General features: G+C 53.0%; 5 protein-coding genes across 5 annotated transcripts; 2 read left to right on the top strand and 3 right to left on the bottom strand.

Annotated features, from left to right (window-relative positions):
• Nucleotides 1-870: 870 nt before the first annotated feature.
• On the bottom strand, nucleotides 871-3,521 carry VTN00DRAFT_9429 (uncharacterized protein; the record flags this gene model as incomplete). The annotated part of the gene is made up of 2 exons (XM_069436388.1): nucleotides 871-2,682; nucleotides 2,733-3,521. The coding sequence occupies 2 exons, from the start codon at nucleotides 3,519-3,521 to the stop codon at nucleotides 871-873; spliced, it is 2,601 nt and encodes an 866-aa protein (XP_069285014.1).
• A 906-nt stretch (nucleotides 3,522-4,427) lies between these two features.
• Nucleotides 4,428-5,654, bottom strand: VTN00DRAFT_9428 (uncharacterized protein; the record flags this gene model as incomplete). Its single annotated transcript, XM_069436387.1, has 1 exon — nucleotides 4,428-5,654. The coding sequence occupies one exon, from the start codon at nucleotides 5,652-5,654 to the stop codon at nucleotides 4,428-4,430; it is 1,227 nt and encodes a 408-aa protein (XP_069285013.1).
• Nucleotides 5,655-6,520: 866 nt separating this feature from the next.
• Nucleotides 6,521-9,858, top strand: VTN00DRAFT_9427 (uncharacterized protein; the record flags this gene model as incomplete). Its single annotated transcript, XM_069436386.1, has 4 exons — nucleotides 6,521-6,628; nucleotides 6,693-7,033; nucleotides 7,085-9,281; nucleotides 9,352-9,858. The coding sequence occupies 4 exons, from the start codon at nucleotides 6,521-6,523 to the stop codon at nucleotides 9,856-9,858; spliced, it is 3,153 nt and encodes a 1,050-aa protein (XP_069285012.1).
• Nucleotides 9,859-10,643: 785 nt separating this feature from the next.
• Nucleotides 10,644-11,491, top strand: VTN00DRAFT_9426 (uncharacterized protein; the record flags this gene model as incomplete). The annotated part of the gene is made up of 3 exons (XM_069436385.1): nucleotides 10,644-10,697; nucleotides 10,797-10,897; nucleotides 10,981-11,491. 3 exons carry the CDS (start codon nucleotides 10,644-10,646, stop codon nucleotides 11,489-11,491), a joined length of 666 nt encoding a protein of 221 aa, XP_069285011.1.
• Nucleotides 11,492-12,351: 860 nt separating this feature from the next.
• VTN00DRAFT_9425 (uncharacterized protein) lies at nucleotides 12,352-13,529 on the bottom strand (the record flags this gene model as incomplete). Its single annotated transcript, XM_069436384.1, has 2 exons — nucleotides 12,352-13,285; nucleotides 13,366-13,529. The coding sequence occupies 2 exons, from the start codon at nucleotides 13,527-13,529 to the stop codon at nucleotides 12,352-12,354; spliced, it is 1,098 nt and encodes a 365-aa protein (XP_069285010.1).
• Between the last annotated feature and the right edge of the window lie 411 nt (nucleotides 13,530-13,940).

Below are 13,940 nucleotides of genomic sequence, written 5' to 3'. Positions count from 1 at the left end.
CAGGCTGGCCAGATCTGATATATGAATGTTATGTTCTATCGAGGTCCTCGTGGGTCTGGAGCGCGGTTCCTCCCCGCATACTAAGAACGATCTCGGGAAATGCCCGCGAAGACCCAAGGCTCACGTCGCTATAGCGTCTCGCTTGAGGAGCTTAATCGCTTCTAGTGTTTGTTACCTGAACCTGAAGCCAGAGGCCTGTATCGGAGATGCGCCGACTTCAAACTACACAGACTTCGGACAAGCACAGAAAACCAGAGTTATAGTCTGGAGATCTAGATTAGAATAGAGCACTTCGTGGCTGAACGGATTTTTCGAACATGTACACGCTGATCCTTCAGTTCTGCAGCTAGTTTGACCCCTAGAACAGCAGACACAGGAGCACCATGTATGAAGGGAACTGACAATTCCATCCAAAACGCCACCTAGATACCGGGGGTAGTGTTGTGTCGAAAAGATCCGGATAAGCGTACTCCCATGCAAACAGACGGCAGCAGAAATAAACAAGCAACAGAACAACAATGCAACTGGGGGGTGCCATTAACGAGGAGTATAAAAAACCGCAGGGCTAAAATCAAGTAACTATCATTAAATAGCTCACAATCCTTTTCCTTTCCTTTCCTTTCCTTCTCCTTCTCCCGAGCCGTATCCTATCCACCTTACCGTATCCCTTCCATGCTTGAACTGAACCGAATCGATGGTGTCAGGTGCAAAGTAAATCGTCATGATATTGAAAATGAGCAGCGAGTAGTCGTACGCGGTGTCGTCATCAGAATGCAGAGGAACAAAGAAAAAGAAGCAGCTTTGGCAAATCGTAAGCGTGCACGCAAGAGAACATCACTGATATCTAAAATAGAGATTGGGGAAGGATACCTATCCGACAACGCTCCGGAAGCTCAGCGCCTCGAGAAACCCGCCCAGATCCTCCTTCTGCACCTCGACGACGCAGTGTTCGAAGCTGTCGATCCGGACCCGGGCGTTGGTCTCCTGCACGACTTCCTGGAAAGCGATACCGAACCGGTTCCGGACGAGATGCTTGTTTGCACGCTTGCGGGCCTCGTCGTCTTCGTCGGAGTCCGAGTCGGACGAGCCAGAAGATGAGGACGAATCTTCTTCCGTCTCCTCAGCCTCATCCTCATCGTACTCCTCGCCCCGTTCCGCTTTCTCGGCGGCGCGTTTCGCACGGCGCTCTTCGCGCTCCTTGCGCTTCTTCTCTTTTGCTTCCCGCTTCTTACGCCGCTCCTCCTGGCGCTTGGCCAGCGCGGCGAAGTCGACCACGCCTCCGCCTCCGCCTGTACCCACCACAACGTACACACCCCGGTCCTCGTCGAGTCCAGCCAGGACGAGAGGAGTCCCGACTGCGCGCTTCTTCCCAATCTTGACACCGTCGCCTCTTTCTCGCTCTTGTACTCGAATTGCCTCTGCAACCCACAGGGCTAGTTTCGTCAATGCACCCGGGTTCGTGAACAGCTTGACGTCCGGGCCATCCTTCACCACCGCGATTCGGAACGCGCGCAGGTGGCGGATCTGGTGTTTCGACAGGAGCGATGTCCCCGTGCGAAGAATCGCCCGGTGAAGGTGCTGAGCTAGCGGGAGCGCCTCGAGGAGAAGAGTCGGAGACTCCGATGCAGTCGGGGAGAGGGCATCGTAAGCACTCCAGAATCGAGGGAGTAAGTTGGCAGGGTCCGACTCCGATGCGCCAGACTCTCCATTCGCGTTTTTTGTATGGGATGGTTTTCTCGGGTCCCATGTCGCAGATGGATCGTGCGGCCCAACCTCGAGAATCGCGCCGATTATGACACCAACGTCCGTGGCGGAGAGACAAGCTTTCCAGCCCCAGCTGCGCACGAAACCCCATCCCTCGCGGGAGCCGGCATGTCCAGATGCCGCTGGTGGAACCAGTCCATCCAGGCCGTACATCGGCGCGTACTTGAGCAGTCTTTGCCGCAGCACACGCTTCAGTTCCATGTCCATGTGCGTATAGTTCTGGTGGCATTGGCTCAGACTGACGCCCATCTTCGCCAGCAACTTATGCAACCGTTTCCGTCCATTCTCACTCCAGACATGGAGACGTGACGCCAGGTAAGGGCTATGGAGCATGCTCTCATAGAGGGACCAATGCCGCACAAGAAGAAAACGGGGTTCTGGCGAGAGCCTGATCGATGTATCTGTCGGCGATCGCGCAGTAGTCGGAATAACACCATTGATTTCACCCCTGATATCGCGGTCTCTTTCGTAGGGATCAGGTGGATTGAGACGATGGACCTCGTCTCTAAGGATCTGGCGAATCCGTTCACCTCTTTCTCCACCCCAACCTGCTGAACCACCAGACTCAGACGCGTTGGAAATGCCAACACCAGACATTGTACGACCAGACAGCTCCAGGCTGGATACGCCAACAATTGCAAGCCAGAGGAGATCGTTGTCTTCACGACCCAGTTCGGATGCTAGGGAATATAGGAGGGACGATATAGGCTCCGAATAGTACGTTCCCGTATTGTAATATGAATGTAGCACGCTCTCGTGTTTTCTTTTCAAACGAATCAGTCGTCGTCTCAACGTACGTGCTGAAGGCTGCTTCGGGGCTGGAGGTGACGGTGAATCGGAACGAGGGGAAGGAGAACGAGACGAGTTGGAGGAGTCGTGCAATACAATTTTGCTGGGGGACGAATGTATGGGAGAACTCTGATAAAAGGATTAGTCTGCGATAAGCCACACAAATGGAAATAACATACTGAGTTACTCCTCCTTCGTTGTCGAGGAGGCTCGTCATCCTCGTCATACTCGTCCTCCTCATCTCGCCCCGACCATGACTTGCGCTTCTTACCACTTGATCCGGACCCGATCCCCGCGTCACTGTCACCCTCCGAGTCGTCACTTGATCCGTAGTCGTCCTCATCCTCGTCAATCTCAGGCATCTCTTCCAACGCGCAATACGCTTCCCTTTCCGCGGTCAATTCCTCCTCAATATCCCCGTCATCAAAGACAATAATGCCACCCCTTCCCGACGCGTAAGACTCATTGATACATCCCTTCTCGACTCCCCGCGTCTTCAACGATCGCGAATTCCCATCCTCCAATTGCTGCCGTGACGTTGCCAGCCCACCAAACACGTTCCCCAGATTCCACGGCCGTCGCGCGTCAATAACCCAGACCTCGACGCCCCCCATATCCTCTGTCGTCTCCCCTTCACCACCTTCACCATCGACCGAGAGACACAGAATCTCACTCAGATCCACGAGTCCCCCCACACCCAGACACACAACCACTCCTCCACTACCACCTTCCGTGGTCCGCATGGGTCGGACCAGCTCCTCGCCCGCGCGCGCGAGGTCGCCATATCCCGCGACGGGATGGATCTTGTGCGGGATATAGTCGCGTTTCAGCAGAGCGGTCAAGATGCGGCAGGCGCAGAGGGCATCGGGTTCGAGCGCGACGAGGATCAGGACGGGCGGGGAGAGGGGGTGGTGCGATCGGAGGAGTTGGAGGTAGAGGTGCGAGATGAGGTGTCGCGGGAGATACATGGTCGTTCGAAACGCGAACCCCCCTCAAGGGAGAGAGAGAAAGGTTAAAAAAAGGAAAAGGAAAGGATAAGAGCCTTTCGAGGCTCTCTCTCTCTCTCAGAAGAAAGAGAGAAGAGCAAGAGTAATATCAATATATGAGGTCAATGGCTCCGTTCGTCGCTATCCATAGTATAGTGCAAAGCAAAACAGGAGTTCTTGGATCTTGTTGCACGTCAGCTGAGCCCCAAGACGCGTCGAGACGTGCCTCCGCGCCAAGGCCCGCGCTTCATCCTCTTTGGGGTTTAGGGCGTCACCGCCCCGGAGACGTCTGGCATCTGCACACGATGAGCGATTTTGTTAGTTGATCTGATGCTGATTGAAGTGTTTCTATGAAATTCGAAGGGAGATTGCACCAGCGTAGAAGCTCTGCCTTGTGTACGCTGTGGTCCGGACGGAGTACGCGGTCATCGACGCGTAGTCTTGGCACTCGATACTAACCATTTCCCTTGTATGACTGGGTACATTGTGTTATGCTGCTCAAATATTTGATATGCGTCTCATAATAAATGTCTGGTTTATTCGATTATTCTGTGCAGAATAGAATAGACAAAACGCAACCCCTCGTATTACTATCTCTGGTATCTATCGTCTTTTGCAAACGATGTCAGATCGAGAATTTGCACTCATAGCCCGGGATCATTTAGCACAGACTGTCAGTGGGTATATATATTAGCGTAGTAATTTGGATACGAGGTGTCTTAAGAGTCATTGTTTAAGTATCGTGCTCTTCCTTCCTAACCAACGCCAACACGCCATCCGATCATGCTACGTTATACAACCAAAAAGAGTATAGTAAACTCAGTGAATAGAAAAATCAAAAGGGTATATAAGAAAACGCTGCTAGGCAAAAGTGCGAATACAACACATTCAGGACTTGCCCAATATCGACCCAGCGAACCAAACAGCGGCACATCCGCTCAACACGGTCAGCCCGATGAGGCGCTTACGCCAGCCATCTTCATCCGCCATCTTCGTGGCGCCGGCTATCTTCTTTTTCTCTGATTTGGTAGAGTAGGATGTCTGGTACTCTTTCTCCCTGTCCGAGCTGTAGGCATGGCTGGTGTTGTTGGCACCCTCGCTCTCTTGGAGGAAGGAGAGATACTCCCGATCGCGCCTCCGCCACTTCTCAACCAGCGCCGCGATCTCCGCAAGGTCTTCCTTCAACGATCCGGGTCCAGTTGCGTTCATATTTTCAACTTCGACATTCTGGACGTTCCCGAAGAAGTCAACGACGGTCCGCAGCCGACCCTCCTGCTCGCCGCCTGGGAAGAGGTCCCATCTCACGCCAGGCTGCGAGTGGATCTTGGTCTCATCGTAAGAATCGAAGAGGTCGCCCAGGGTCAGCTTCGAGTTGGGCGTGGTCACCTGCGTCTCCAGGAACTCGAGGACGTAGTAAGTCCAGCGGTCGATAACCGCGACGCCGACGTCGTTATCCGCGTGGTGCGAGTAGGACGACTGGTCAAGGGCGCTGGAGCCCGTCGCGATGATGTTGGGTGAGTACAGGTGAGTGTACATGGTGTTCGCCTGGCAGGTGTCAATCATGAACAGCAACTCGTGATAGCGCTTCTTCTCCCACATCTGGCCGAACGCGTCCGCCAGATCCCACGCCCCGATCTCCTCGGAGTCCTGGAACTTCAGGAATTGGTCACCGCCGTGGCCCGTCATGTAGACGAGCACGTTGCTGCCGGCGTCGGAACCCAAGCGCTTACTGCGCGGGACGTCATCGCCCAGCCGGTCTGTAAGCAGCCGAATGAAGCTCTCCACCGTCACCTCGTATCCACGGTAGTCAACCTCGATGTTATCACCATAGAGATCAACCGCACGGTCCGCATTGCTGTAGACGGTGCCGGGAAAGGCATTGCGTGGGTTGCAGGCCATGTCGTCCGGCAGCATCAGGATGATCTGCGAGTCGGGGATCCCGAGGCGCTTGACGGTGCGGTACAGTGACAGGACATTGGCAAGATGGCGGTAGTTGAACCAGAACCGTGATGTTGAGACCAGCACAGCCCAGTTGGATGTGTGCTCAGCAAGCACTGAGGCTGCGAAGAGCAGGAGGAAGGGGAGGAGAGTCGGAGTGAGGACGGAGAGGCGCATGGCGGACAGCTCAGTCAGATCATGGAACGGGGTTTGTTGGGCGAAAAAATCTTCAAGATGTGCTCAAGAAACGAGTGAATGAGAGACTCCCCACATCAGTGACAGATACAGCAAAGTAAGAACGTTGTCGCGGGGATATCGGTGGTGACAGAGGGACAGGGGAGCGTGAAGTCGCACAGCGCCAATCACTTAAACTTCCGGCGGCCTTCCAGACCTTCCATGGCCCCGTCTCCCCACACTCCCACGCTCTCGTCTGTATCTCTCCAGCTCGTCCTCGATAACAGCAACTAAGCGACAGAGCTGCGTATAAAGCTTTGTATCATAAACAGAGGTGTTTTCTAATCCTCATAGCCCCATTGGGCACTCTCAGGCACATACAACGTAGATTGTGTTCGTGCCAGCCAACATCACTCTCCATCCGGCTGAACAGCCAACCAGTCTAGAACACTGCTGTTGGTTCTCTCCTGTCTGTCTTCTCAGTGGCTGCCACAACGCGCTGAGAGCCTGCAGCCCATGCGCTTGAAGCGAGAAGGTGACGTGCTTCAAACTCTCCGTCATATTTCCTCTCCTCGTCCCTCTTTTCCTTTCTCTTATTCTTCCCTGCCTGCCACAAGACCTTCCACACTCTTATCAACTCTTCTGTCTTCTTGTCCTGCTTACTTGTCTCTGTGCCTCAACGACACAGTACTGCAGGCTGTCGTTCTATTCTTTCCAGCTTTCCATTAGTATTCCTCTTTGCTTTGGTTTGAGGCTTCGACACAAATCTCTGGAGTGCTGCCAAGGTACATGTAGAGGAATCACAGGTCTTTGAGGTCACAGTTTCCCATACACAGGCCTGTACACGGCCTCTAACACCAGGAACCGTCATGGCTCTCCACGTGAACAGCCAGGCTTGTGCCTCATCCAGCACGGACCGCGACAAGCCACATCTTCTCAGTCTTCCTGGGGAGACTCTCAAGGCTATCGTCGAATATGTGAGCTTGCAGCGTGTCCTTGAGTATTCTGCAATTGCTGACCTGTGTTAACCCATGTGTTTAGGCCGAACCAAAGGATTTAGCCAGCCTAGCCCGAGTCTCGCGATCCTTCCGTGACTTGGCTGCTGCCCAGCTGTACCGTACCTTTAGTCATGTGCTTGCAGATGACGATAGCAGCAATGGTCAAGTTGCCGTAGACCATCTTGCTGGGATTCTGGAGACACTGACCACTAGTGATTACAACTATGCCAGGTACATCAAGGAGATATCGATGGACACCGCCAGTGGGGGAGACAGTGGGGAGAGGGCTTCTCGAGAGTTCAAGTATGAATACACTTGTGGGAAGTTCCTCAATACCCTCCTTCTTGTGACGTTGAGGAAGGTGAATGCTCTGGAAACATTTAGGTAAGTTCCAACTCCGATTAACTGCCCTCCCCCCTGTTAATCTAGCTATAGATGGAATGTCCGTGTTGAAATCAGCCAGACGGTCTTCGCGGCTCTAAGCAAAATCCCAACTCTCCATAATCTGCACGTCCGTCTCCAGGCTGGAGCATCACTGCATTCGGCATCTGCCACCATTCTCTCAACCACTATACCACCTCCACCTGCCCCAGTCTCAATACCCTCTGCTCCTCATAGCGCTCATCATCACCACCACCATCTGCATCATCCGCACTCTGCTCACCCTGCTCATCCGCTCATTTCCCATACTAATCCGCCGTCTATTCACCCATATATGGCGCCAAAAGCATCAGCAAGCACCGATGTCAGACTCATAAAAAAGCTTGACGTGCACAAGGCAGCCCACCAGTTACAGAACTTCTCCCAGTTTTCTGGACTGAAAAGCTTGGCCATGCTAGATATCGATAGCCTGGAATACATTCCGGACATAGCGCAGTGCATATCATCATCCTCTTCGTCACTCAAGTCCCTGAAACTTTCCTTTTCTAATAGCCTCGCTTTGAAGGCCCGCAAGAAGGTGGTAGTGACTGCCTCGGATACGGAAACCGTTCAGGAAGATGACGACTTTGATAACCTCGGTGGTCTGGCGCCCCCTCCACCCCCCGCCATTGTTGATGCACCAAACGCCTTTGCTGATTCCTCGGCCTCTGCATCAAACGAAGCGGATGTCCGGGCTGAACGCGCTGCTCAAGAAAAGGTGCTCGCCCAATTATTCGGTCTACGGAAGGATTCGGCCTCTCAGAGGTTCCTGGAGCACGCCTTTGAGGAGGCCATTGCAGCTGCGGATAGAGAAGCTCGGGAACATGCAAAGACCTTTTTAGAACAAGATGAGGACAAGCTGTTTGTGCAGAATCTGCGAAAGATCACGCAGGAGATTTCTTCACTTAAGTCTGCCAAGCATTCCAAGGCATTGGAAAAGATAGAAAAGGCAGCGAACAAGTACCTGGACCGAAAGCGGAATGTCGAACAGAAGAAAAAATCTTCTAATGGCAAAATAGCTTCAATGAACAGTTCATTTTTCGGCCAAAGTGGGCCGTCCAAGAGCGATGCTCCTGAAGATCTCATCACAGGCATTAACCTTAACAACATCATGAACGATTCTAAGATGTCGTTCTTTACCCTGGTAACCCAAGGCGGTCAGCCAGAGCTTCTCGGGACTTATGGCAAGTACCACCCTTTCACGACATATATGCAACCAGCCCCTATATTTGCCCCAAGTCCAGTTCCCCTGTCGATGAAGGCAGCGAAGCCGACATCGACTTCTAAAGGAAATGGAGGGGTTGTGGTCACTTCTGCTTCCAGCCCTTCTAAAGTCAACGAAGGAGTTGTTAATGAAGGATCAGGCAGCGCTACCCAGATTACCGGGGTAAATCACAAAGGAACAGGACGTAAGTCTGACGACGAATTGTCTGATTTAATTGACCTGGAACACCCCGAGGGTGATGATGATGATGCAGGAGAGGATCAAGAATTCATCGGAGACGTTGATAGCGGTGCCGATAATGAGTCCCAAGGCTCAAACTCCAGCGTTCCCTTGTTCCAGAATGGAGCAAATGGGGGCACTGAGCGCGTCGAGACTCCGAATCTGGCTTCCCCTAAAGGAAAAAAGGCAGTGAGAAATCCACCAGGCATGATTGAAGATTCTAAGCAGGGTCACAAAGCTCGGTCGGGTGAAGAGGTGGTGAAGGACTATCTCAGACAGAACCATGGGATTTCTTTGGAAAGCCTCTCTATCCACCTGATTCCGGTCAAAGTATCTGTTCTGTGCCGCGCAATTGACGTATACTCTCTCAAGCACATATCTTTGTTGAACGTGGGTCCACAGCGCAATTTCTGGGCAATGCTCACAAAACTACAAAAGACGAGCTCTCTCAAGTTGACCTCGATTCACACGGACAATGTCACGCTGTCATTCCTCGAATTCCTGAATGGACTCGACAAGCTTACAGAACTGTTTATGTTCGAGCGTAGCAGCCGGTCCAAGGTAGAATCCTTCGCTGCCAAGACAAGCGTCACAATCGAAGATATCAGGAAGCAGGCTTTGAAGAAACATTGTGGACACCTGACGAGATTGGTGATTCGTAACGATGAGGATTCCAACTGGGCCCTGAATCGAAAGTCTGTTCTCTTGATAACCCAATTCGGTTCAAAGCTTGTCGAGCTTGCAGTCGGACTGGGCTCGTCCAATTTTGTAAGTAGTCTCAGCTTGGCCGGCCCGCTTTTGAATTAGTTGTAGTCGAGCTAACAATTTCCTCAAACAGCATTTGTTCATGCAGCGGATCCGGGGCCTACGCTCTCTTATCGCTTTGCAGGTCCTCTTCACACACACAACCGACACCTGTAACAGCGTGTTACGCGAACTCCGCTACTGCGCCATCGATAACATTGTGCATTGTCCTACGCTTCTGGTTGAATACGTGGCAATCTGCTACACGGTGAAGGCGAGTGGCCCGACATCCAATTCTGTCACGCTGATGAAGAGAAAATCGCGTGGCGTAGAGCGTCGCTCTGCCACTCGAAGGCAGATTCATTCGAATATGAGCACAAGGTGCGGTGTTAAAGGGAAAGGCAAAGCAAACGACGCATCCTTGGTGTCGGACGAAGGCAGTTTGAGTCCCAGCTTAGATTCTCTTTCGACTCCCGACGAAAGTGAAGACGAAGATGAACGCCCTCGAGAGGGTAACCTCTGGGTCAAAACGGGTCTCAAGCTCAAGGACGTAACCGGCATCAAGATGTGGGAAAAGGAAACCTGGGAGCTGAGACTCTAGTCTGCCTTATTGTCTCCCCAGTTCTGGTACCCAAGGCAGCCCATGTGCAACGTGGGTCCTGCGTTTTATTCTCACTCATACAAACGTCATGTTTCCTTTTTATCTCGACCCTCTTCATCTCATGATTTCTCTAATGTGCTTTCATTCCTTAGTTCTATTTCCTTTCTAGTTCATTTTTCATAAAGTCATTCAACTTCATTTATGCTCTTGGTGGGGGTGTGGCGAGGGAAGGTCTAATCGGTGCATCAGAACGGGATCTGCGCCGCGGATGAGGGAGATTGCGATTTGGTGGCTATGCATACACAGTGTTTACTGTGAAATGCTGGGATAGACTGGTATCAAGCTGGAGGAGGTTAGTGGGTTTGGTTGGGATGGCGATATGCATGTCACGAGTCACGAAGAAATCATGAGGTTAGGCACGCCACAAGGCTCTATTTAAGTATTTTGCTCCAGTTACACCATTAATGTCTTAATATGTTCAAGAGCCATGATCTTCTAAAAAGAAACTTTGTTAAGGACGAGGACTTCGAGAAGCCTATAGCTGCCTCGAGCTCCGATATCGCCCGGAACGAGGGCTTTGCCGATCACATGTCCACTCATGGGGCTTCCCCGGATCTTAGTCAGCAGCGCCGCTCTTGAGGCCGTCCACCTGTTCCGTCGGCGCTGCTGCAGACATCGTCCTTCCACCTCCTTCCCAGCGTTCTCCACGGACGTAAACAACACTTACAACACGCATATTTCCCTGAATACATTCGTTTCTATACTCATTTACAGCTCGTCCAAAAATGGCAGGAAAGAAGGGCGGAGAGAACGCCAAGAAGGCCGCCGGAAACGCTCGTGTATGTACCCCGCCCCCACCTTTTTTATTTACCTTTGGAGATATATCCCAGGCGACGAGGCTTTTCCTTGAACTAATGCTGACGTTGTTTGGTATATAGAAGGCAGAAGCTGCCGCTCAGAAGAAGGCCGCCGAGGACGCGAAGAGAGCGGCTGAGGAAGACGAGAAGTGGTCGAAGGGAGCGAAGAGCAACGCAAAGAAGTAAGTCACGAGTTACTACATTGACTGCCAGCACGACTTCTCCCCAGACACATAGTTTTCCATTTTTTACTAACCACCTACAGAGAGCAAGAAGCCGCCAAAAAGGCCGAAGCCGCGCGCAAGAAGGCTGAGCGCGACGCCCAACTCGCCGCCGAGGAAGCCTCCCTCCCCTCAGGCCCCAAGAACAACAAGACCGCCCAGAAAAAGTCCCGCGGCACGCTGGATCTCTCCCAGCTCGATGCCCCCGCAGACAGCCGCAAGGCCGCCACCCTCAACGCCTCCGGTATCGAGAACGCCCTCGACGCCCTCTCCCTCACCGCCAGCTCCGACACCATCAAGGTCGACCGCCACCCGGAGCGCCGGTACAAGGCCGCCTACGCCGCCTTCGAGGCCCGCCGGCTGCCCGAGATCGAGAAGGAGCACCCGGGTCTGCGGAAGCAGCAGCGCATCGAGATCTGCAAGAAGGAGTTTGAAAAGAGCGAGGAGAACCCATTCAACAAGGTCAATGTCGCGTTCGATGCGACCAGGGAGGAGATTGCCGCTGTGAGGGATGCGGAGAGGAAGAAGGTCGAGGCGAGATTGGCGGCCAGATAAACTGGTCAGATTCTCTGGCTGAACATTCGCCTCTACCCTCTTTCTCTCTCTCTGGAGAAGATTTCAACTAAAAAAGGAATTTCGATGAGTTTTGAGATTCTATGAATACGCTCTAATGGAATGAGCCGGTTTGCTTTTTTTGGGATGCGTGGAATGATTTATGGTTTCAGGTTGTACATTCTCCTGTCATTTTGGTAATGCTTTTTTCTTTGTTTCGTTGCGGACACCCGATAAAGATACACTTATAGATTTCCTCTGCGTTGGATTCAAGTTATTTTATTCCCTCTATTCTGGATACACAATACATGTTATTACACGGGGGTGCGTCTTCTCAGCTCCGTCTTTTTCTCTCTTCTCCATTTCTTCCGTCGCAATACTAAGCGGATAGATTCTTTTCCTTCGCCCTATAATTCCGTGAAACGGACCCTCACTTACGGTAAAAATAATAATAAATATCGTTAAAGGAGTAAATTTTTGCAGCCCGTTGAAGAGATATACTGAACAATATGCAGGGGTATTCATTCATATGTTCATATACTTCCGAACTCAACTTGATGGCAAATGTGATGTACCCAACTCGAGAAACAGGCATAACCCCGAGTTCTCCAGCTCGGCCCGGCTAACCATGGGGAAATTCCGCACATCGAACCCAAATAAAAAAAAAGGACATCTGGATTCGTCATAACTCTGTACAGTACAAAAAAAAAGCAAAACGCCAAACATTTCCGGGAATCCTAGACCGTAAAAAAAGTCGTAGTCATAGTAGTAGCAGCCATAGCCCAAAGAGAAAAATAAGATAAGAAAAAAAAAGGGGATCCATCCTGGTTCCTGAGTAGGTAGGTAGACAGATAATATCTCTTCTACCCCATAACCGCCCGCACATCCCAGACAAAAAGCCTCTCATCCCACCCGCAACTCGCGCACCACCCTTCGCTCCCAAAGAGACACCAATCGACGCCCGTCACGAACTCGGTGTGGTGACCCATCCGGCCCAGCTCCGCGCCCATGATGGGCCCCGAAGAACCGGGCACGGGCCCAGCGCGCATGGGATCTGCATCCCCGACCGTATCCGACTTGTCGCTCCAGACGCGACACGTCATGTCGTAGCTGGCGCTGAGGAGGAGGTTCGAGAGGTGCGGCGACCACGCGAGTTTGCGGATCGCGTAGTCGTGGCCGATCATGACGGCCAGGGGCCCCTGATGCGGCGCGCGGATGTCGAACGTCCGGATCGTCCGGTCCACGCCCGCCGTGGCCACCACCGTCGGTCGGTACTTGTTCCAGTCGTGCGTCAGGGCCTCCGAGGGCGGTGCAGCCGCGGGAGCGGCAGCAGACGGCGGCATCCCGGGCTTGTTGTTCACGGGGACCATGGTCGACGCGGCGCCATGGATGGGGATCTGCACGGTGAGGTGGTTCGACGCGGACGCGGGCGTGCGGAGGTCAAACACCCGCACGTACGAGTCCGACGTCACGCACGACAGGATGTCCGGGGAATGGGGGGAGAAGGCCGCGGAGTAGGTGCAGCTGTGGGTGGGAAGGGTCAGGAGGGATTGGGGCCGGTGCGGGGACCAGATCTTGACGGTGCCGTCCCAGCTGGAGGAGCAGAAGCGGTCCTTGGCGACCAGGTTCCAGTGCACGGAGAAGACCTCGCGGTTGTGCTCGCGCCAGTTCTGCACGGGGAAGTCGTTCAGCGCCGTGTCGAAGAGCTTGATGCTCCCGTCTCCCGAGGCCGCGAGGACTTGGTTCTCGTGGATCTCGGCCCAGGCGAGGTCGTAGAGGGAGTCTTGGGTCGTGAACCTGTGTTGATATCGTTGTGTTAGCTCGTATTGTATATACATGCGTACATAGGAATATTATAACCGCTGGGTATAGTATACCATTTCAAGGGCCCTATCCCATTGGGCGTGAGCTCGAGGATGTACAACCGCCCATTGCCCACAAGGCCGAAATTGGCAGACGCCGCGACGGCCAGGCGGTTGTCAAAGAAGGGCGAGTACTTGACCGCGCAGCCGTTGAAGCCTTCTGTGCGAAATTGCAGCATCGTCGATCAATCTGTCGGTGGGTTGATTTGGTAGATAGGTAGGCGGGGCGGCGGAGGGGAAGCGGAGGCGGAAGAGGTGACACAGATCGTGCAGAGGATCGATGGCAGCGGAGTGGTTCAGGCACGGGCTCTGGCTCGGGAGGGAATCATTTCATGGCGTCGCGTCTGTTTGGTCCCTCCGGTGGTTCTGTCTTTTTTTTTCGTCATTCGAGGTATATAACTCAGGTCAGGTCATGGTCGCGCTCGTGGGCGGCGGAGAGGGAAGTGAGCGACGGCGCGGATCACCGAGGCTACGCCGGGCGGTGAGGTTTTGCCGCTGGGAGAGACATCTATAACAAAGCCAGCTTGTATCTTTCTCTGCTGGGCGTTTCCTTCTTTTCATCGTTGTCTTTGATCAGTCATTCTGCTCTT

Source organism: Thermoascus crustaceus (genome assembly GCF_041956765.1).
Source record: "Thermoascus crustaceus strain CBS 181.67 unplaced genomic scaffold VTN00scaffold_7, whole genome shotgun sequence".
Lineage (NCBI taxonomy): Eukaryota > Fungi > Ascomycota > Eurotiomycetes > Eurotiales > Thermoascaceae > Thermoascus > Thermoascus crustaceus.
The sequence above is the reverse complement of the archived record's forward strand: the minus strand, read 5'-3'. Positions and strand labels throughout refer to the sequence as shown.